General features: G+C 51.1%; 2 protein-coding genes across 2 annotated transcripts in view; one reads left to right on the forward strand and one right to left on the reverse strand.

Moving 5' to 3' along the window:
* Positions 1 to 941: 941 nt before the first annotated feature.
* On the reverse strand, positions 942 to 22,363 carry Ccdc92b (coiled-coil domain containing 92B). Its single transcript, XM_060387330.1, has 4 exons — positions 22,227 to 22,363; positions 11,285 to 11,437; positions 6,636 to 6,683; positions 942 to 4,433 (listed from the first exon to the last, which is right to left on the reverse strand). The coding sequence occupies exons 2-4, from the start codon at positions 11,412 to 11,414 to the stop codon at positions 3,820 to 3,822; spliced, it is 792 nt and encodes a 263-aa protein (XP_060243313.1). The 5' UTR covers positions 11,415 to 11,437; positions 22,227 to 22,363; the 3' UTR covers positions 942 to 3,819.
* Positions 21,597 to 22,390, forward strand: part of Rap1gap2 (RAP1 GTPase activating protein 2) — a 223,270-nt gene continuing 222,476 nt past the window's right edge. The window contains exon 1 of the mRNA XM_060387325.1: positions 21,597 to 21,785. The gene's annotated coding sequence lies outside the window, so the exon portion shown is untranslated. The remainder of the gene's footprint in view (positions 21,786 to 22,390) is intronic.

Consider the following 22,390-nt stretch of genomic DNA (forward strand, 5'->3'; position numbering starts at 1 on the left):
GTCACCATATCAATACATAGTGCTGTGGCTGGGCAAGCAATGGACAAGCTGAGGCGTATCCCCGACCTACTTTCTCATTTTTCTGGACACCTTACCCACTTGTGATGGCAAATGACCCACTATACCTCCAAGTTCATGGAGTACCATTTTAGGTGCTCAGTAGTTTGTCTTTGCCAAAAGTCCTATGTGCCTCACTGCTGCAGCCTTAGCACCTAAGACGAAGTGTTGAATGTTATGCTTATTGTGAAAGTTCTACAATTGACTCATCGGCATGGAGTGGCTCCTGTGCCCATCTTCAACCTAGTGAAAGCAATGCAATCTGCTTTACTTTCCCCACAAGGTGGAGTCAGCCTCCCCGGCCAAGATGGACTGAGATGATTCCAATTACAAGAGGGGAGGCTTGTACATAGAAACAAATTCCTTTCCATGCTCAGGATGCAGAGTTTATTCTAGCTGTCCACAACCTGGACGCACACGGAAAGCACGGTGGCAGATGTGCTGCGCCCTGAAGCTGCAGTCATAGGATGACACCCACTCGTAGAGGATGTGAAAGGGCTTAGCTCTGGGATGCTGGGCTTCTTGTCCATCAGATGGGGAACAGTGTGGCCAAATATGCCAAAACCAGGCATGGGAGACTTCCAACCTAGCATTCTCCAGCCAACTCAGAAACTCACCCAAGAACTCCTTCACTCACTGTTTGTTCAGGTTGGGCGGTGCATGGAGAGACTAGCGGGCCTTGGCATAGAGCCAGGTCACTTTAGCAAGCATCTTACACCCCTAAGAGCATATCGTGTCTGAGGGTGGGAAGTGGTTGGGTCTCAGGCTCTCTCTACCCATTGATTTCCAAGCTATTGTCTCCCTCACATCTGTACCTCCCTACTCTAAGTCTGCGGGAACAGGCAGGAGAGCAGCAGCACTGTAAGCAAGAAAATGGAGTTACATGTTTTCCAAACATTTTATTAAGAATAAGGCATGTGACAGTCACCCCTAAAGCACAGGGCTCTATTTCTGTAGGTGAGTGAATGCACTCTGAAAAGCATTGGATTAAAAAGCGCAGCCAACAGAGAATTTGGAGCAGGATCCGTCTGCCCTGCGCATCTCCCATTCAAGGCTGGCACATCAGTCTGAGAGGATGCTTCGGAGACTCCTGGGCCCCCAAATGAGAAGATGCTCCGCACCCTCTGGCCTCCTTCCCTTCCGTCTCCATGCAGGATGACTATCCAGCTGTCTGTATAAGGATGAGCTGCCCCATCTTGGCCCAGAACTGGTCCCCCAAAGAACAGGTTGCCTTGGCAAGGATACAGAACTTCAAACTGCATCAGGCATTCCTAGATGTCTTCTAGAGTGTAAAAGGACTTCACTGCAGCTTTTCTTCTGGGTCTGCCTACACTTGCATTGTGGGACTCTCCCTAGGGACAAACTATCTCAGTCTCCCAATGGGGAGATGGGGATATATGCAGTGAAGAACAGAAAGAAAATGGCCCTTTCCCTCTGAAGCTGCTGGGTCATTCCTGGGCTGCAGCTGGTACTTTTCTTTTGATCAGGCGGATTCCTATAGCCAGGTCTAGGAAGGGAAGGGGTGGAAGCTAAGGGCAGGGCCTGTCCCAGACTGGGAGGCTGAGGGAGTCCTTGACTGCAGACCACTGAAAGGAGTCTTCCATTATTTCCAGAAGCGAAGGGAGACGTGGTACCCTGTTCACACCAGAACCCTGTGTCCACCTAGGCCTCCCTATCACTTCCTCACCGATGGAAGTGTTGCATCATGCCCCTCCGCCCACAAGATCTCAACTGGCAGTCAGATGCTCTTAGACCCTTTCACCTGGGAGACCGCCAAGCACCTCACAAACGAGTATCCTTATCTCTGTCACTCACAAGAGGAACAGGATTTGGGAGGTGCTAACAGGGTTACTTGAGGAAAGGCAGGCAGGTTACTGTCGGATCCCTGGGGATGGGGTGTGATGGAGCCAGCTGAACACCCCGGGTGCCCAGAAGAGAAAAGATAAAGGGCTATTGCTATAGTTTAGAGGAAAGCTAGTTGGGTAGCTATGGCTTATAGTGGATGGATGGATGGATGAGAACGGGCTCTCTAGAAAAAAAATCGACATAACAAAATCACCCTGTTCACCCCAAAAGTATAGTTGTAAGAGATCTAGGTCTGTGCAGGTGCCCCAAGATAAAGGCCTTTCCTTTCCCACTGTCCTTTGGGCACCTCCAAGGGAGCAGCACGAGTCCCTTGCACAGGCAGGTTCCAGATGGAGAGGGTGGCAGGTTAGGGCAGTGTCATACGAAATTAAGGGGAGACAAGCAGTATAGATGTTGCCATTGGACTGAAAGGGTAGCTGTCAGGGGCCCTAGTAGGGACCCCAGGATTCTACATCTGCCACCCAACTCCCAGGCCTGGTTATTGCTCAGAGGCCTCAGCTGCCCTTCAGGGTAGGGGAAAGCTTGGAGGGGTCTGTGCGCAGGCTCAGGTTAGAATGTGCTCACTGTGCTCCGCTTCCAGCCAAATTCCTGCTTCCTTTTAAAAGATGGAGGACGTGAGCCAGGGGTTCTTTTCTTTCTGGTAGCCATGAAGAGGTTTGCCAACCACTCAGTGCTCAAATCAAGACTTTGGGTGACACACACGATGTGGTACCTTAGCCAGGGCCGGGACCTGCTAGGGGCCCAGTGTCTGAGGGAAGAGAGGCATGCTCCCTCAGCAGCCCCAGGGAAGACCTCACAGGCACTTAGGACTCGATGCAGGTCAAACCCAGGGTGATGGCGTGGGGCTCTTGGGCTCTGGTGTGGGGCCGGAGCATGGGCTGGACTGAAGCTTTCTGCTTTGGTACTGAGGAGAACTGGAAAGGGGGGATGTGCCGACATTCTGCCCTCCCTCTACCATTCCCAACTAGGAGGGGGCGCTCAGGACCACCCTGCCAGCACTTCTGCAGGCGAAGCGGCCTTCCCAGGGGTGAGCGCCTCCCGGCACTAACCAGTCTCCACTTTCCTCCCCAGAAAGTCAAATGTCTATGGACAGCTGCCACTTCCAAGAAGCCAGGCCCTCCTTCCTGCCTCTGGGTGCAGCCAGCTGCTTGGAAGCTTGGCAAGGTTAGCACCTATAACAGGACTGGGAAGTCTCTGAGATGGCCTCAGAAACCGAAGGCCAGAAGCCCTTCTGCCCTCGCCCAAGTCTGAGCCCCAGTTTTCCTGTCTCTCATACCCCTGCACGGCAGACCCGGGAAGAACCAATCAGTTCCTCGTCCAGACTCGCTCCAAGGTCTAAGCTTCCGGTTTTCGGTACCCTAACTGCCACCAGGAGCACAGCGGCTCCAGAGGGCGTGACTTCTAAAACAGGTTATAAAGTGTTCCGTGCTCACCTTCAAGGGCCTAACAGTGGGGTGGGGAGTAGCCGCTTCCGAGTCCAAGCCAGCGCCTAAGCTTGCCTCTGCCGAGCGAAAGGCTGTCAGGGCTGGTGGGGTTGGAGGGTGGGGAGAAAGCAGGGAAGGGGAGCTTGCAGGCCTAGGGGTGCCGAGTGCCATCGTGTTCCTTCCGGTAGGCAGACCCAGCCTTCTCCTGCCCTACAAGGGATTGTCAGCTTTCCAGGGACAGACAAGACCCCGCCCCTCCCCCTCTCAGGGGCTGGGTGGGACCCAGACCACAATAAAGGTGCGATCCTTTTGCTCTCCCTCTGTGAAGGAGGTCTTTCTCCTCTCGGGAAACACAAGCGGGGGCGGCTCTAGAGGGTGGCGGAGCTGGGGCGAATCTGCCGGCTGGGCTCCGCCCCATCCCTGATCCTGCCCAGTCAGGCCTGCTTTCCCTATGCCACCGCCTGCCCAGCGCCTACTCAGGATCCCCTGGGGCGCCGGGCGTGGAGCCTGGGCTCTCGCTGGGTCCCGGGTGCTGGCCACATTGGTCCCCGGGCTCCTGGTGTGGTAGAGGGTGTGGGGCGCCTTGGTCCGGCAGCTCCTGGCGTGGCACAGGACGCGGGCCTCGGGGGCTGGGCCGCGGTGGCCTCCGCGGGTAGAGGAAGAGCGCGGGGTCCGGCATGGGATCGGCGTCTTCCCAGGTCGCCCAGTCCCGGCCCGGCCCCTTGGCGGCCGCCTCGGGAGGGCGGCGGGCCCGTTGCGTGCGCCGGCGGGGCCGAGGTTCGGCGGCAGCGGCTCCGGAGCGCGGGGCCTGCAGTCTCTGGCGTGCGGCATGCAGCTGGCAGGAGAGGTAGGCGGCCGCCTCCGTGTGCTTCTGCAGCTCGGTGCCCAGCACCGTGGCGCGGTGGCTGCGGCGCCTCAGCTCCTCCAGAAAGCGGCGCTCCTCCGAACGCAGGCTGCAGCGCAGCGCGGACACCAGCGCCTCCCGCTGCGCTACCTCCCGCCGCAGCTCCGCGTTGGCCGCCGCCCGCGCCTCCAGCTGCGACTCGAGCGCGCGACACTTGCTCTCCAGCTCCTGAGACGCCTCCTCTGCAGAGAAGGGAGAACAAGGAGGCGATGGTGCCCCAAGGGCATGAAACACAACCCAGCCAGTCCAGCGGCCACCCCTGCTCTTCCGCCTCAAATTTCAGCCATAGGGCTTTTGCCCCTGTCCTACTCTCTGCCTTTAATTCTTCAGCTTAAACTCAAAACCGTTTCTGATCGAGCGTTCATTTGTGAAGCAATCTGTTGGGCCTTGAAACTCCGTGCCCTGCGTTGGGCGCATGTTTTCACGAAGCATACAGCGTGGTAAATAACCATGAACAAATGTCAGGTTGCCCTGTGTCAGACGGGCAAATTAATGCCCTGATTCTAAGGACCACGTGATACAATCAGGGAAGGCTTGAGCGCTAGGACAGACAGCCCTCCCCTGAAGAAGGGCACCCCTGGAAGGGAGCAGCTTGAAAAGCCTTGTGACGGGAGGACGTGGCAACAGCAGGAGCTGAGTAGCTGTGGGTGTGCCCAGGAGGCGGTAGCGGGAGTCCTTTGTTTTCTCACTGAGCACCTATCCTGTTTTGTAGGTTCTTTTTGCTGACTGATCTAACCCAGAACCTCTGGAACTGGTCCTAGAGGTGGCGCCGCAGAGATCTCCCTTGGGGATCAGGCCAGTCAGAGCTGAGGACCCCTCCTCCTGGACCTTACTCCCCATCTGTCCCCTCAGTTGCTTGAGTTCTGGTGACCCCCAAAGCCCTTCCAGAGGACGGGTAGTAGTGGGGAAGTGTCTTTAGTCAGTAAGTCCCTGTCGAGTGTCCCTTCCCGCAAGCACAGAGGCACCAGGAGTCCACGTGTGTCGCAGGAAGAAGTGGACAGGATCAGTTCGAGTCTAAGAGCTCCCAGGTACCCTTGCTGACCTTCGGGTGCAAGACACAATCTACAGGACTCCTAGCAGCTCAGCTTAGCACGTCCCAGCCTTCCCTGATCAGTTCTTGACATGTAAGAACTTTAACACTATCTGTATGGCAGGAAGTCAAGTTTTTCCTTTCCCTCCCTCCCTCCTTCCCTTTCTCTCACTCTCTCCCTCTCTTCCCCCCACCCCAAACAATGGGCTCATGATGTAGCTAGCACTAGCTAGCCTGGAACTTGCTATATAAACCAGGCTAGCCTGGAACCCATGAAGACCCTCCTGCTTCTGCCTGTGAAGAGCTGGGACTAAAGGCATCCAGGTTTCTGCCAATTCCGAAGAATTCTGGCACCAGCCTGGAGGCTCATGACTAGTGTCAGTGCTTGGGAGGTTGAGGCTGCAGGATGGGCAAAAACCTGAAGCTACCCGGCTCTACATAGTACGTTCGAGGCCATTTGGGACTAGAGAGTAAGGTAGTAGCTCAACACAAAACAAATGGTCCCAGGGGGTCATTGCGTAGCTTATGCTGGCCTTGAAGTTGGTATACCACGAAGAAGAAACTGGCTGAAGACCCAGGCAACCCTGCCTCTCCTGAGTGCTTCCACCAGGATCCTCTGAACCCTGCCAGACACAAGTGCTAAGCGGAGCGGCTTTCCTCCTGTCTACGTTAGTCTTGACCTGGTCTTGTCACTCAGCGCTCGGGCTTCCAATACAGCACTTTCTCCTTTTTCATTTGTTTTGAGACAAGGTTACCTATGTTGCCCTGGATGTACTGGAACTTGTTATGTAGACCAGGCTAGCCTAGAACTTACAGATCTGCCTGCCTCTGCCTCCCGAGTGCTGGGATTAAACATGTGTGCCACAGTTCCCTGACCAATTAAGACTTAAAAAAAAAACCTTTAATTTTAAATTTTCATTTTGGCATTCATGTGTTTGTGCATGTATGCAATATGTGCACATATTTCTATCCGTATGTGCCACTGTGTGTGGAAGCCAGAGGCCAGTGTTGGGATCTTCCTTTTTTGCTTTTGGAGACAGAGGCCATCCTTGACTACATAGTGAGTTAGAGGCCAGCTTCTGCTATGTGAGGACTTATCTCAGAAACTCAAAACCTAGTCCAACAAGATGGCTCAGCAGGTAAAGGAGCTTGCTGCCAAGCCTGATGACCCAAGCTTGATCACTGGGACCTACACGGTAGAAGGAAAAAACTGACTGACTCCCAGAAATTCTCAGACTTCCACACAGGTGCATCCCGTTCCCATAATAATATGTAAGACACTTAAAAATGACTGGAAATGCAACCTTCTGTGCCTCATGCACCTCCCACCAGAGCTCAGGGCTATTTCTCCTACCTTGCTGGTGCGCCTGGACCTCTCTCATCTCCAGGTCATGGGTCAGTTCTGAGGAAGAGAGAATAGAGAAGTTTGTGTGTGCATGTTACAAAATAAAAACTCAGTGGAAGGACAGGTTTCATCTATACCACCCCTACAGCTACTTTACATCCCAGCGAGGGGAAGAGCCATGCTGAAGGCAGAGCCTGGGGCTGGGCATTTCAGGCCCGGAGAGCTTTTCAGCAAAGGCTTTGTGCCTAAGCCTGGGAACAGAGAACACCTCCGTGTGCAGAAAATCCTGGCTTGTGTGGGCGAGGAGGGAGCTTTTGCCTTTCCCTAAGGGGATATGCCACCAGGTCAGACGGTGCTCTTGTTACCCATGCAAGCTCAGTGCCCAGAGCTTCTCGGAGGGCAACGGAAGTGGGCGGAAGCTAGCTACCAAACCGAACACAGGTGACACTAATTTCACGGCCAGTACTGTACCTGTTCTTGTCTGAAGATCCCTGTTGGTTTCCCAAACCCCATTTGACATGCAAGAAGGCCATAGGGAGGACAGTGCCACCTAATGGTGGAAGCTGGACCAGGCCTTGGTTTGGTGTGGCAGGAAAGGGGCTCCTCAGGGGCACCCAAGCTGAGGAGTGCCATCACCAAGGTCACTCGAATAAAAACAAGTTCTTCCTGGGTGCAATATTTTTCTTATACTCATTCTTTGGTGCCCCCATGCTCCATCCCTCAGGGTAACTGTTTGATGATCACTATTTTCAGCCCCAACTCCTAGAGCTCAGAACAAGGAGGGTTTGGAAGGTTAAAGCCTGGTGATACAGAGATGCTTAGGACTCTTGGCTCTGGGTTCCAATTCTGTCATGGCTGTGGGGACAGTGTACTGGGAAAAGGATGGAAGGGAGCCGAGGATCATAGGCCCTACTTGGGGGCACCTGCAGCTACTGTCAGGGATGAAGTTTTGAGCTGAAAGAAAGTGGCACTTGTCTGGGTTCTACTGCCCAGAAACACCTACTTAGGCAGGCCTGTGCCCTTGTCCTGCTCATCTTCCCCCTCAAGATGCTCTCAGGGACCAGGGTTTTGCTAGAAGTGTCTTCTCTGGGGACACCACTTGTTGCTGGGACACAGAGTACCTTAGCTATGGCCGGAGCCTGAACCTTCTCCCTGGGGCCACTGGGAGGCCTCTGCTGCTTCCACCCGTTGGACTCTTGGGGACCAACTTCTCCCCTCTTCCAAGGCCTATGAGATGGCCTAAGGGACTTCAGCTCTCCATCAACCTCTCATGGGCTGATTTCTTTCAACCATTAATCACAGGGCTTCAAGATGCAGAGTCAGAGTCCCAGCTGGCCCTATTCCCCCATCTTCCTTTTGTTGTTGTTTGTTTCTTTGGGTCTTAAGAAAAGATTTATTTAGTTATTTATTATTTATACAGTATTCCACCTGCATGTGTGCCAGATCTCACTACAGATGGTTGTAAGCTGCCGGGTGGTTGCTGGGAATTGAAGTCAGGACCTCTGAAAGAGCAGTCAGTGCTCTTAACCTCTGAGCCATCTCTCCAGATCTTCTTTTGTTTTTTGAGACAGGAGCTCACTTTAGCTCTGGCTATTCTAGAACTGACTATGCAGACCAACTGTCCCTAAACTCATAGAGACTGCCCTGCCTCGGCCTTCTGAATGCTGGGATCGAGGGTGTGTGCACCACACTGGCTTCTCTCACCTTTCTCTACCCACCTCCTGGTGCGAGTCCTTGCAGGGTATACAAGTATTCTATGAAATCAGTCTATGGGAGCACCCTGGATCAGCAAGGATGCGCCTCTGAGCCTTAGTTTTTTCATTTGGAAAATGGGAACAGAACAGTACTCCTCTTACAAGGGGCAGATGCCAAAATACTATGAGAATTTAGCTTAGGGCTAGGCCAGAATTAAAGCACAGGGGTACCTGTCATTGTCCAGGCTGTCCTTCCAGCCCAGAACTTACTTCTCCCTCCAAATCTCATGTTCTTCATCTTTTTGTGTTTTTTTTTTTTTTTTTTTTGTTGTTGTTTTGTTTTCCGAGACAGGGTTTCTCTGTGTAGCCCTGGCTGTCTAGGACTCACTCTGTAGACCAGGCTGGCCTCAAATTCAAAGATCTACCTGCCTCTGCCTCCTGAGCACTGGGATTAAAGGCGTGTGCCACTATGCCTGGCTCCACCTTCTTCATCCTCACCTGCCTTTTCCAGGCAGCCTGCCCTCCTGGGTCCTCCTTCAGTCTCCTTCCCCTGTTTCCTCTGCTCTGTATCTCCCTCCTGGAAGGACGGCCTGGCTCGTCATCTCAGCCTCCAGAGTGGCAGTTCCAGACAAGACCAGAGTTATTTTTATCTCTTAATCAATAACCAGGAGGCTGCAAGCCCAGGCTCACCTGAGGGCCAGGGGGACTGGGGGGCCCTCCAGTCCTGCCTGTCCTGTTTTCATGGGAGCCATCCTGTGTCTGGAGCAGAAGCACCCAGGTTCTCAGAATTAGGAAAAACAAGAAGAAACGAGAGGATATGCAGTAAGATTTTTGGTCTGCTTTCCTCTGATACTGTTATTTCAATACAAAAGTGGCCTCTGGGGCCATCCAGTCACTGGGGGACAGAAGACCAGAAGCCTAGCTTGGAATTCGGCAACTGGATGTGTGTGCGCAAAGCGGCTGAGTCAAGGCTTCTCACATCCATTGTTAATGTGAGACGCTGAGTGGGTCACACGCCAGGCCTCAGTGTCTCCCTTTGTGCAACCAACAGGTAGAGCATGCTCAGAAAATGGCAGAGCGGTTGGTTTCAGTCCTGGCTGTGACACTAACATACATCATAAGATTTTTTTCTAGATCCTGATTTATAACTTTCACAATAAAGAAATTAGGTCCTTGGTCACATCTTTAATCACCTGGGAGGCGGAGGCAGGTAGATCTCTGGGAATTTGAGGCCAGCCTGGTCTACAGAGTGAGTTCCAGGATAGTGAGGAGGAGAAGGAAGAGGAGAAGAAGAAGATGAAGAAGAAGAAGAGGAGGAGGAGGAGGAGGAGGAGGAGGAGGAAGAGGAGGAGGAGGAGGAAGAGGAGGAGGAGGAGGAGGAGGAGGAGGAGGAAGAAGTAGAAGAAGAAGAAGAAGAAGAAGAAGAAGAGAAGCAGAAGAAAAAGAGAAGGAAGAAACATGTCAGTAAATAAATAGAAAATTGGGTACTTTCAACTGAGACATCCCATGAGCTCACATCCCATGGTGGCTCACACCTCTAATCTCATCATTTATGAGGTATAGGCAGAGCAGGCAGTGATGGCACACACCTTTCATCCCAGCACTCCAGAGGCAGAGGCAGTTGGATCTCTGAGTTTTAGGCTAGCCTGGTCTACAGAGTGAGTTTCAGGATAGCCAGGGCTACACAGAAGTGGAGGCAGAAAGACTAAAGTTCAAAGCCACCCTAGACTACTTAAGGAGTTGGAGGCCAGCCTGGTCTACATGAGGCCCTGTATCAACAAACACACATAAGGCCTACACTTGGAGACAGGTGAGCACTTGGGTCACAGTCGATCCTCTGAAAGGCCTGGGTAGTTGAGGCTACAGGTTCAAGACCAGAGGTTAGACATGGAACTTCCATTCATTCTTTGCCTGTCTCTGCTCCCAAACGTAAGAACCCCTGTTCCTTCAAGCTGTTCCGCCCCGACTCCTCGCCTCTCCCAGCAGCTCTGCCACAGTTCACCTCTGCTGCTAGGCCAGCCGTGCTGAGGAAGAAGCATCCAGCTGCTCCAAACCATTCATTCGTCTCCACTGCTCAAGAGGACAAGCCCAACTCCTCCAGGTCTCCCTGTATCTGTCGGGGTCTCTGGGATATGGCTCTAGTCTCTTCTGAGCACAGCTTTATGCTACTTCCTAGCCTCTGTTATGCTGGCCCATTCACCTGGAACGGTTTTGTCACTTCCTCCCCCTATCATCTGTCAGTGTGCCTTTGTACTTTGCCCTCCTGGGAGAGGACATGCTCCCTTCTTAGACAGCACTGCTCAGTCTCCATCATCCTGCTCAAACTGACTTTGGGGTAGAAATCTCTTGTCTGTTACCTCTAACCCTGCCAGAGTCATTAGGAGCTGAATCAGTAGTCATGGCGATGCACAAAAAGGTCTTCACGACCCATGCTACTCACAGCGGACTCCGCGTGGAAACGGTGTCGTTAACAAGCAGCAGCCCTCTTATTCTCTGATGGATGTTTACGTGTGTGGTGCTGGGCACAGAATTCAGGGCCTCGAGCAGATGCTAGGTAAGTGCTCCAGCACTCTGCCCCATCTCGCTCTCATGCACTGACCTGTGTTTCCTCACCTGGGACTCAATGAGCAGTGACTCAAACAGGACAGGAATCCCTTAGAACTGGTTCCTGGAATTCTGACCCACTTCCTCAGCAGGGGAGGGTGAGGGACAGGGTTTCACATAGCCCAGGCTGGCCCTGAAATCACTATGCAGCAGAGAACTAACTCTCCTTCCCCGGTACTAAGATTATACATCCAGCTTCTCCCTAAAATCCACTCCACCCAAGCCTTGACTCTCATTCAGAAAGAGACATGACAGAACTGATGTTAGGCTCACAGGGACTCAAAGAGAGCACCCCACCAGAGAAACTGGTGATGGCGGCCCCTCCTCACTCCAGCCACCGGGGGTCAGGGTCAGCTGTACCTGAGCAGCGTTTCTGCAGCCTCAGGATCTCCAGGTGTAGGTCTCGAAGCAGGGCCATCTGCTCCTTTTTTAGGAAGCTGATGTGGCGTTGCACGCTCTGGATCTGATGCTCCAGGGACACGGTATCCATGGCAACCCTGGCTCCGGCCCCTCCTGGGTAGAAGATGGGAAACCACAGCTTCAGAGGCCACCTGCCCTGTCCCTCCTTCAGATCCCTTGTGGAGTCCTTACACTAGAGCCTCCTGATTCTGCCACTCTCGGTTCTCTCCACTAGCTTTCTCAGACTCCGCTGCGTGTCCTCGGGAGGTCACCACTCCCATTTAACAGACTCAGAAGCAGAGGCACGCGGGAGTGGAGGTGCTGCTGACGCTTTCCTGCCTCCTCTGCCGCTCAGATAGGCAAACAAACACAGGCAGGTGAATTGGGTCTAGCCCTCACTAGAAGAGTCATGTGGGGCTAAACCTCCCTGAGGTCTCAGCTTCTCATAGGTAAAATATGAGAGCTGAGGTGAGGAGCCCGGCAATCTGTCCCAGAATGACTCCCACATGCATCTCCGCCTGGGACTCCTTCAATTCACAAGGGACAGAAGGTACTGATGGGCAGCCCAGGCTAGCCTCGAAATCTCCACATTCCCACCTGAGCGCTTTGGTTACCAGTGTGCACTGCGGCACCTGGCTCACAGGAGGAATGGGGAGTGGAGGAGCTGCTTACTGGTTCTCTACGGGCTGAACGCAGAAGGTGAAGTTTCTATAGAAAAGAATGAGGGCCAAGATCAGAAGACCCACGTCATGTCCCCCAGGAAACACGGGGACAAAAAAGCATGCACCTGAATTCTACTCATGGTCAGGCTTGTAGCAACCACCTCCTGTCCCCTTCCCAGTGACTCTTCCAGGATGGCCAGCATCCTGAAAAAGCAAAGGTGGAACTCAGGACCTAGAGCCCATGCTTTCTCGGCCAGCCACTCCCTAAACTGCCTATTTATTTTGGGTAATAATGTAGCTTGCCTTTACTGCTTTGTAGGTTCCTTTTCTGTCTTTTATCCCCTGGTTTTGGCCTCTATCACCAGATAGGAGAAAGAAGGACAGAGGGAAGAGAGAGAGAGAAATCTCTGAATCTAACTTCGTCTTGCTTCTTCTTTGCTTGTAGCTAGTCTTTGTTACTTTGTGGGTTCTTTTTCCCTCCCATCCTTTATTCCCTCAGTTTGACCCTCTAACACTAGATAGGAGAGAAAGGATAGCGGGACAGAGGGAAGGAGAAAGAGATGTCTTAATCTATTTTCTTTCTTCTTGTTTCTTCTTTGAGCATGACTACTAACAAACCACAACCAATGCCCCTGAAAGAACACTGACCACACCTACTGAAAATTTATCTACTCTCTGAAAAACTCCCCAAATTCCAGACTATCTACAGCTGGCAAAACCATGCTTCTGCTAGAGCAAGAGGCAAATGGTCAGCTGCAGCAGTCTGAAGTAGCCTCATATTCCACACTGGGATTAAAAGAGAAATATATTCTTATAGTAGTTCTGTGTTTTTTCCTTAAGAAACCAAAATTCAGCTCTGGTGTGGTGGCACACACATTTGATCCTAACACTTGGGAGGCAGAGGCAGGTGGATCTCTGTGAATTCAAGGCCAGCCTGGTCTACAAAGCGAGTCTAGAACAGCGTAGGCTCAGAAAGCCAAAAAAAAAAAAAAAAAAAAAAAAAAAAAAGAAAGAAAGAAAGAGAATTCCAGATTTCTTACCATATAACAGAGCTTACATTATGGTGCCCAGGCTGGCTATGAACTCTTAGGCCCAAGTGATCCTCTTGCCAATGCCTCCTGAGTGGCTCAGACTTCAGGCATGTGCTATTATGTGTGACCCTCCCCAAAGTTTGTAGTCTTTATTTATTTTTTATTTTTGTACAGAGTCTCACTATGTAGCTCTAGCTGTCCTGGAACTCACAGAGGTCCTCCTGCTTCTGGCCCGCAAGTGCTGAGATGAAAGCATGAACCACCATGCTGGGCTCTTCTGACTCCACCTACTCTGGAGATTCCCATGAATGGTGAGTGAGGTCAGGAGGGTGGACAGCTCTTCTGTGCTGTTTTCATTTTAGGGTCACTCCAAGCAGGTCCACCTGAGAACCTCAATTCCATAGGCTCCTGTCTGGGCCCTCTTCCCTGGCACCCCTGGCCCACTAACCCAAGCCAGCGCCTTTCTATTTAAGCACAGGTCCTCCGGCCTACGGCAAGAACTAGATGCTCACTGTTCAAGAAAACATGATCCTACTTCTGCCAAACACTCCCCCGGCCAGCCCCGACACTGATGTGGTCAGAGGCTTGGGGGTGAGGGGGAGTGTGGCTGGGCCAGGCTGGGATACTTGGTTCTCTGGCCAAGTCTTCATTTGTTTGTGTTCTGAAGCAGGGTTCCACAGATTTGGTTGTGACTTTTGAGATGGGTCTCGTTGTTTCACTGAGCGGTCTCAGGCTTGTAAGCTCATGTAATCCTAAAACCTCAGTCTCCATGGGCACCTGCCCAGTTCCTTCAATCCAAAGAAAGTGGTCAGTGTTCCCACTGGAAACAGTCCTGAGTTTGAATCCTGGCTCTTTCCGTTACCTTCTGTGTTGGCTTTGAGCATGAAAGTTAACCTCCTGGAGAAAATATTTTCCTGATGTAAAATGGAGGTAAAAGGGACCTGGAGAGAGAGCTCTGTGGTTAAGAGAATTTGCTGGGCTCCCAGAATACCGGGACTATTTCCCAGCAGCTCAGAACCGTCTGCAGCTCTAGTTCCACAAGATCTGATTCTCTCTCTGGCCTCCACGAGTACACAGACATACATGCAGGCAAAGCACTCATACAAATAAAATAAAATAATTTTTTTTTTAGTGAGTAAATATACTAGCAGTCCCAGAACAGCTGTAAGAATTAAATGAGATAAGAAATGTGAAATACTAGCTCGGTAGGGTGGTACATGACTATAATCTTAGCACTCAGGGAGGTGGAAGTAGAAAGGTCAGAAGTTCAAGGTCATCATGGGCTACCTACTGAGTTTGCAGCCAGTCTGGGCTACAGTAGATAATTCCTCAAACCAAACAACAAACCAAAACCATAAAGTGCTTAGTACAAAATGTGTTCAGTATTACACTGCTATTTTTCCTTTCTCTCTCCATCTCTATGTGAGTAGGCTATGTCTTATTTGTCTACTGCTCTATCTGTCGATTCATCAAACTCACCCATCCTATCCACCCATCCACCCACCCACCCACTGACCTACTGTTGCCAAGCACTAGGTTGGACACAGGACACAGTGATAAACATAACAAAGTCTTTGCAGCTAGGCAGTGGTGATGCACACTTTTGATTCCAGCATTCAGAGGCAGAGGCAGGCGGATCTTAGTGAGTTTGAGGCCAGCCTGGTCAACAGAGCAAGTTCCAGGACAGCTAGGGCTACACAGTGAAACCCTGTCTTTAAAAACCATGGCAGGAGAAACCGAAACAAGACAAAAACAATGAAAAATAAGATGAAAGGGTTTTGCAGCTGTAATTACAGTCCTACTCAACTGACTTAACTAATTAAAATTATGACTACGACGGGCCTGACTTAACAGTTCAAACTCAGAACGGAAAACTCAAGTTAAAACCCACCAGACTCCTGTTCCTTAAAAACAGGGAGTTGGTAACTTTATTTATTCTTTAAAAAAATAGTTTTGCATTTGTTCTTCATGTGTTTATAGCTGTGCATACATCGTGGTACCTGCATGGAGGTCGGGGGCAGCTTCGGGGAGTTGGCTCTCTCCTACTCTCTGGGTTCAGGAAATCATGCTGCCGGGCTTGGTGGCAACTACCCCAACCTGCTGAGCCATCTTGCCAGCCTATGCTTTTCACTTACTTTAATTGACTTACGGTGATGACTGTTATTGGTTTGAGCGTCTTGCTGTGGAGCCCCAGTAGGCCTGGTGTTCTTTGTGTTCTCACACTGGCCACGAACTCACGGCAATCCTGTGTCTCAGCCTCCTGAGAGCTGGGATTACAAGCATGAGGCCCCATGCTCCACTGCTTTTGTTTGTTTGTATTTTGCTTTTTTATTTTCCAAGACAGGGTTTCTCTGTGTAGCCTTGGCTGTCCTGTAACTTGATTTATAGACCAGGCTGGCCTGGACCTCAGCTGCCTGCCTCTGCCTCCCAAGTGCTGGGATTAAAGGCATGTACCACATGTGTGCCCCTCCCCCCTTTTAAAACAGTGCTGGAGGGCTGGAGAGATGGCTCAGAGGTCCTGAGTTCAATTCCCAGCACCCACATGGTGACTCACAACCATCTATAATGAGATCTGCTGCCCTCTTCTGGTGTGCAGGTGTGCATGCAGGGGGAACACTGTATACATAGTAAATAAATCTTAAAAAAAATTAGGCAGTGCTGGAGCACTGTCTAGGTGAGTACTGTACCCATCAGGCAGTATGATTTGCAGCTGTGTGTGAGAGAGAGAGAGCACATCTGCTCACATGTATGTGGAAGCCAGAGGCCAACCTGTGGAACTTTTCCTCAGTCCCCATCAAGTCTTCTGAAGACAGGGTCTCTTGCATGAAGGCAGAAAGCTGTATAAATAATAAATATTTTTTAAAAAGAGCCTGGGCTACACAGAGAAACAAAAACAATTCAGTTATTTATTTATTTATTTTTTTGGTTTTTTGAGACAGGTTTCTCTGTATTGCCCCAGCTGTCTTGGAACTCTGTAGACCAGGCTGGCCTTGAACTCAGAGATCTGCCTGCCTCTGCCTCCTGAGCTGGGATCAAAGGCATGCGCTGTCACCACCACCAGCTATTCTTTTTTGTTTTTTGAGACAAGGTCTCTCTTTACACAGCCCTGGCTATTCTGGAACTCTTTCTGTAGAGCAGGCTGGCCCTGTACTTGCAGAGATTCATTTGTCTCTGCCTCTCAAGTACTGGGATTAAAGGCCTGAAATGCAGTTTTTTTTTTAAAATTTAAATGTTTTTTATTTTTTATAATTTAATACCTGAGTACTGTATTACATAATTTCCATCCCCACTACAAATAAACAAACAAAAATTTATCAAGACCATTTACTGTTGCTCTTATCTGTATGTGTTTACAGCTGATCAGTCGGGACTGGATAACCTATTATGGGGTTCACAGTAGAGAAGACTGATTCTCCCTTTCATGGCCACCATTGCCTGAAGCTTCCTTTAGGGTAGAGCCTTGAAGTTAAAAAACTCGCTCTGGCTGAGAGTGGTCGCACATGCCCGTAACCACAGCATTCAGGAGTCTGAGGCAGGAGCATCTTGAGCTGACTGTAAGCCTAGACCACACAATAAAACTATCCCAACTCCACCACTTGGCATGATCTCCGAAGTCCAGGGCACCAACTCCCCTCTGGTGCCATTGCAGCTCCCTAAACCCTGGCTTCTTGCATCTGCCCTGCCCTCTTAATTTTCATTTAGGGGTCAAAGCCCCTTTAGCAAAACAAAACAAAACAAAACAAAAAAACAACAAAAAAAAAACCCCAACCTGTCATATCTCCCTGTCCTCAACTCAAAACTCTCTAATTATTCCCATTACACATCAAACTGAAAGTTATTTCTTCTTTTAAAAAAATATTTAATTATGTGTGTATGCCCGTGTCTTCGTGCACGTGTGAACGCAGATGCCTGTGGAGTCCAGAGAAGGCTGCTGGATGCCCTAAAGCTGAAGTGGTGGCCGCTGTGAGCTATCAGATATGGGTGCTGGGAACGAGACCAGGCTGGCCTTGGACTCAGAGCTACTCCTGCCTCTGCCTCCCGAGTGCTGGGGTTAGAGCCCGCACCACCACCACCGCACAGCTCTGTTTAAAATCAAGTTCACTTATTCATCACACATGCTACAGCACGTGCATGGGGGTCAGAGGACAACCCGCAGGGGCCTGACTCTCTCCTTCCACCATGTGGATCCCGGTGCTCAGGGTTCGAAGTGGTGCCTGTGTCCGCTGAGCCCTCCCACCTGCCTGCCCTCCTTTTCCTGTATTTGAGCCAGGGTTTCGGTTTGTAGCCCAGAATGACCTCAAACTTGTGATTCGCCTGCTTTTACCCACATGATGCTGGGGCTGTACATTTGCACCACCACACTGGGGCAAAAACCCAAGTCCTAATCAAACTTTGCACAGTCTGCCTCTGGTCAGCTGCTCTTGTCTCCTGTCCTCCCACTGCTGGCCTCTTTGCTGCTCTAAGCATACTTGCCCGGGGTTCTTCGTATGAACTGTCTTGTCTGCAGGGATGACTTTTACCAGTCTAACCCCATGGCCTGGTGCCTCCCTTTTGTCATTCAAATGTTGCTTCCTCAGGCTTTTCTCTGACCACCCAAAATAAAGACTCCCATCACTCTCCTCTGCACTAGTCTTTCATAAGCCCCCTGGCGCATGGAACATTTGTTTACTATCTGTTTCCCTAGCCAGACTGTTGGCAACAGGAGATGAAGGGCTCTTGCTTTTCTGCAGTTCCCCGGTGCCTGGCAAACAGGAGAGACTCGGTAAATGTCTGCAGAATGCGCAGTGAGCGGATCTGAGGGAGTTTGTAGACTGAGGGCAAACTCACGAGATCAAAACAGACACATTTGGTTTGACATCCCTAGGGGCCCTTGAGGAAGAAAAGACAGATGCTAGGTAGACTTTCAAATACTCTGGGGTCTACATGAGGAGCCAGATGAGCTGTCTGTCTGTACTGGGAAGCACAGGCTTGTGTGTACACACATGTAAGAGCCTGTGATCCTAGGGCCTCACACATGCTGTATCATGGAACAACTTCTTAAGGCCCGGGTGTGTTTCTCGCCTGCTCACATCTGTGTGGGTGCTGCGTGCAGACCTGAAGGGTGAAGGTGTAGGGGCCTACCCTAGGAGGAAGAGAGAAAAATGTCTGTTCCCACTCATTGCCTCGCAAGTGTCCATGGAGGGTGAAGGTCCTTCCCACAGAGCCCTGGGGCCTGAATGCTGGCTGCAGAGGCTGAGCCAAGCAGCTGTTTCTGTTCTTTCCCAGATGGGCTCCATCATTCACTTCCAACTAGGTGGGTTGCTCCTTCTTCTTAGGGCAGAAATTTGGGTCACAAATGATGTTGGCAAGTCTTCATTCTTAGACATTACTGTGTGGGTTGTTTGGGGAGGGGAGGATGTGGAACGGGGAAAGGGGAACCAGGAGCAGCTGGAAGTCTATGTGGCTGAGGAGTCGCAAGTCCATCAGCAAGGCCCAGGCAGGAGAGCAGCAGTCCAGACCCTGGACTTGCATCCTGTTGTCTAGGCAGGCGGCAGCAGCTGAAGGGGTGGCACTGCCAGCTCTGTCTTCTCCCTGAGCCCACATGCTGAGTCTCACATCCTTGGCCTCTGTCTACCGTCCTGGCCTCCTCAAGATCTGCCTTGTTTCTGTGTCTCTGCGCCTTGTACTCCTAGCTCTTTCCCACATTGTTTGCAGCTTGATGAAAAAAGTCCATTAGCAACAACAAATCACCAAGAGGCTGGAAAGATGGCTCAGTGTGTAAAGTGCTTGTTACCAGGTATAAGACCTGGACCAGCATGATAAAAAGGAGACCCCAGTCCCACAAGCTTTCCTCTGCCCTGCACATGTATGTCACCACAGGCACACCCTCCTGCACACAGAATAAATGCAACAAAAATGTAATTAAAAATATCACTGCTGGGTGGTATTACAAGTGGCACACGCCTGTAACGCCAGCACTCGGGAGGCAGAGGCAAGTGGATCTTTGTGAGTTCGAGGCCAACTTGGTCTACAGAGCATTCCGGGATAGCTAGGGCTACACAGAGAAACCTTGCCTCAAAAGAACAAACAAATCACCAAGAATAAAAAGAACCTGTGACACAAGGTGCAAAATGCTAAACACTGTTGACACGCCTCACAGGCCTGAAAGGTGCGCATTTCTCCCCTCTGGGAAAGGCGGTAGAAAGACTTCGGGTTCTCAACACCTCAACAATCAGCGAAGCAGCTGGCACAGGGACCTTCTGGTCCTGGTGGAATTCTGACTTAAAAGTTTTAAAAGATTACACTCATTTAATTCTTTGTGTGTGTGGCAAGCTCATGCATGCCACAGTATGTGTGGAGAGCAGAGGACAACCTCAGGGCATCAGTTCAAGCTGTCTGTATGTGAGTGAGTCCTAGGAATGGAGCTCAGGCCATCAGCTTTGGCAGCGAGTGCCCTCCTCATACCCTACATGCTAAACCATCTCACAGTTCTGTATCTCTGAGGCTGGTCTCCTGACCCTGGCAAATCAACCCCTGCTGGTCTCTGGGTCTCCACTTCCTTCCCCACCTGCCCACAGCTGACATGGAGCGCAGGGAACTTAGCGCTCTCTCCTCCTCAGTTCTTAGAGTTCCTTGGGTTGATTCTCAAGTGCAGAATCATGGCATTCTGGACTTGACTTAGCCAGCGGTTTTCAATTTTTGCTCTATAGAGCTCTAGAATTCAGCATCGGAGGGGGTTTCAGATGCCAGAGGGTAGCGTTGGTGGCTTTGCTCCTTTTTTTTTTCTTTTTCTTGAGACCAAGTTTTTTTTTTTTTTACGATTTATTTGTTTGTTTATTTATTATGTATACAATACTCTGTCTATGTGTGTGCCTGCAGGCCAGAAGAGGGCGCCAGATCTCATTATGGATGACTGTGAGCCGCTATGTGGTTGCTGGGAATTGAACTCAGGACCTTTGGAAGAGCAGTCAGTGCTCATAACCTCTGAGCCATCTCTCCAGCCCAAGACCAAGTTTCTTTATGTAGATCAGACTGACCTCCAACTCACAGAGATTGGCTTATCTCTGCTTATCTGCGCTGGCATTAAAAACATGTATGCACATGCCACCACAGCTGTAGGGTTGCTTGGCTTTGCTTTTAATGATATTTTATTGCACGTGTGTACACACATGTATGGTGAGTGTGTGGGGCCATGTGAACATGGACCTGTCAAAGAACAATTTATTTCTCTCATTCCACTTTGGGATCTGAGATTAGACTTAATTCTTCTGAATTTATATCCTGAGCTCTTTCTTTACTATGAAAAACTTTTGCATTAAGAAAAGATACCTGAAAGGATCTCTGTGAGTTCAAGGCCAGCCTGGTCTACAAAGTGAGTCCAGGACAGCCAGGGCTACACAGAGAAACCCTGTCTTAAAAACAAACAAGCAAACAAACAAAAAAGAAAAAGAATGCTTGCAACCAAAAGTCTGAATCTATTTCTGTAGTCCAGGAAGGACTGGGACACCCTGTGTAACCCAGGCTGACCTCCAACTCTTGGCAATCTTCCTGCTGCCACCGTACCTCGGGGAATTCGAAATTTCCCTGAGATGCTTAAGTCTCTCCTTACCCACCATCTTTCAGCCTGTTCTACCTTCCCCAGTTTTTTTCTGCCCCATCTTTCCTTCAGGCTAGCACCTGGAGCCTCCTGTTCTCAGAGCACATGCAGTTTTCAGTGTGCCCTGCCTCTTGCCTTGACTGATTGTCTTGTCCCAGTTTCAATTTCGTTTTCAGTGCTTTTCTTTTTGGGGTTGAAAACATTGTTGGGTCAACAAATATCTCTGCACCATTCTTAATGTTCTCTAAGAATGTATGGCTTCTTGTTTCTTGTTTTTTCTTTTCTTTTTTTGACTCCTTGTTACTATGTGAATGATAAACTTATTTTGTTGTTGTTTCTTATAACCAAACCAGATTTAGGAGCTGGGAGAGGCAGAGTAATGAATGAGTAAGTAGACGAATCGATAAGTTCTTTATCCACAGTCATTATTCCTCTTCACCATCTGACTCAGAGGCTCAGAGCAGGATGAGAGCGGATCTCGGAAGCCTTGCTGAGTCCAGGCCTGAAGGCACAGGCAGTAACACTAGCTCACAGCGACTCTCAGCACTGTTGTCAGCATTATTAGTACATACGCTCCAGAGATGAAGAAATCGGACCTCAGGGAGGTCAAGCCTGACACACAGAAGTGCAGAGACTGACATCCACCTAGGAGACAGTTAAGGTGGTCACTCGGGAACATAACGCCTCTCACAAGGCAGCACACTTTACATCTGCAGGCTAAAGTCCTGTTTTGGATTCTACCTCTTGCTCTCAAGACAAACTCTCTCAGTAATGGCCATCCCCTGGCTTCCTACGCTCCGCCCAGCTTCTGTCTCCTGAAATCTGACCTCTCCTAGCCTGCTGTAGCCTTCTGGCTGGCAGTTTGGACTCTGGGACTCCCTTGAAAGAAATAACCATACAGCCAACAGCGGGAATCACCAGGGCAAGTAAGAACACGTATTAAAAAATAATTCCTCTACCACCCCCACTAAGTCCTTGGCTTGCCTGAGGACGAGTCTGGAACCAAGATTTGGCCTTTGACAAATGTCTGGGACTCTGTCTGGAAGGTGGGGGCTGGTGGCGGAGACACATTCTCCAGGGACCTGTGGTCCTCCGCTCTCCACAGTCCCTCCTCCCAAACACCCCTCTCAACTCTGGCTCCCAGCTCCACCGAAGATCCCACAACCCCAATCTCAGCACTGCTGAGGATTCAGGTACGTGGGAGTGGGGTGTCGGGAAAAACTGGACCCCCCTCCCCTTCAACCTCAATGTTCTGCAGTTTGTGCCTCGAATTTGACTCCCAGAGCCAGCTGATGGGGAGCGGGGATGGGGGAGGTGACGGGTATGGACACCACAGAGCACAGAGAAGAGAGGGACCAGCTAGGACACGAAGAGCAGGCAGGACGGTGCGAGCGGTGGGAGGTGGCAGGCGGTCGTGAGGACTGCTTTGGACTCCCCGCCTGCGTTGGGAAGGGCCTGGGTCTGGCGGCGGAGGACAACTTCTGCCAGCAGCTCGCGTCCTGCCCGCCTCCCTCGCGCTGCGGTGCCCGACCCCACGCAGCCCTCCGGGCGGAGACGGAGCTCGGGTGCTCTCTTCGCCACCCGGGCCACCCGGCCAGCGCCCACCCTCGACGCCCACCGCCGGGCCTCCTCACCTGCGGACCCGAGAGGGCCGGCGGGCCGGGCCCGGGCCTCGCCGGCCTCGGGCAGAGCTCTTCCCCCGCGCTAGCCGCGCTCAGGGATCCGCAGCGCGCGCCCCGGCTGCGGCGCCATCAACTGCTGCGAGGCTGTGGGGCGCGGGCTCCGGGGCTCCGGGGGG

Source organism: Meriones unguiculatus, chromosome 7, assembly GCF_030254825.1.
Source record: "Meriones unguiculatus strain TT.TT164.6M chromosome 7, Bangor_MerUng_6.1, whole genome shotgun sequence".
NCBI classification, from domain to species: Eukaryota; Metazoa; Chordata; class Mammalia; order Rodentia; family Muridae; genus Meriones; species Meriones unguiculatus.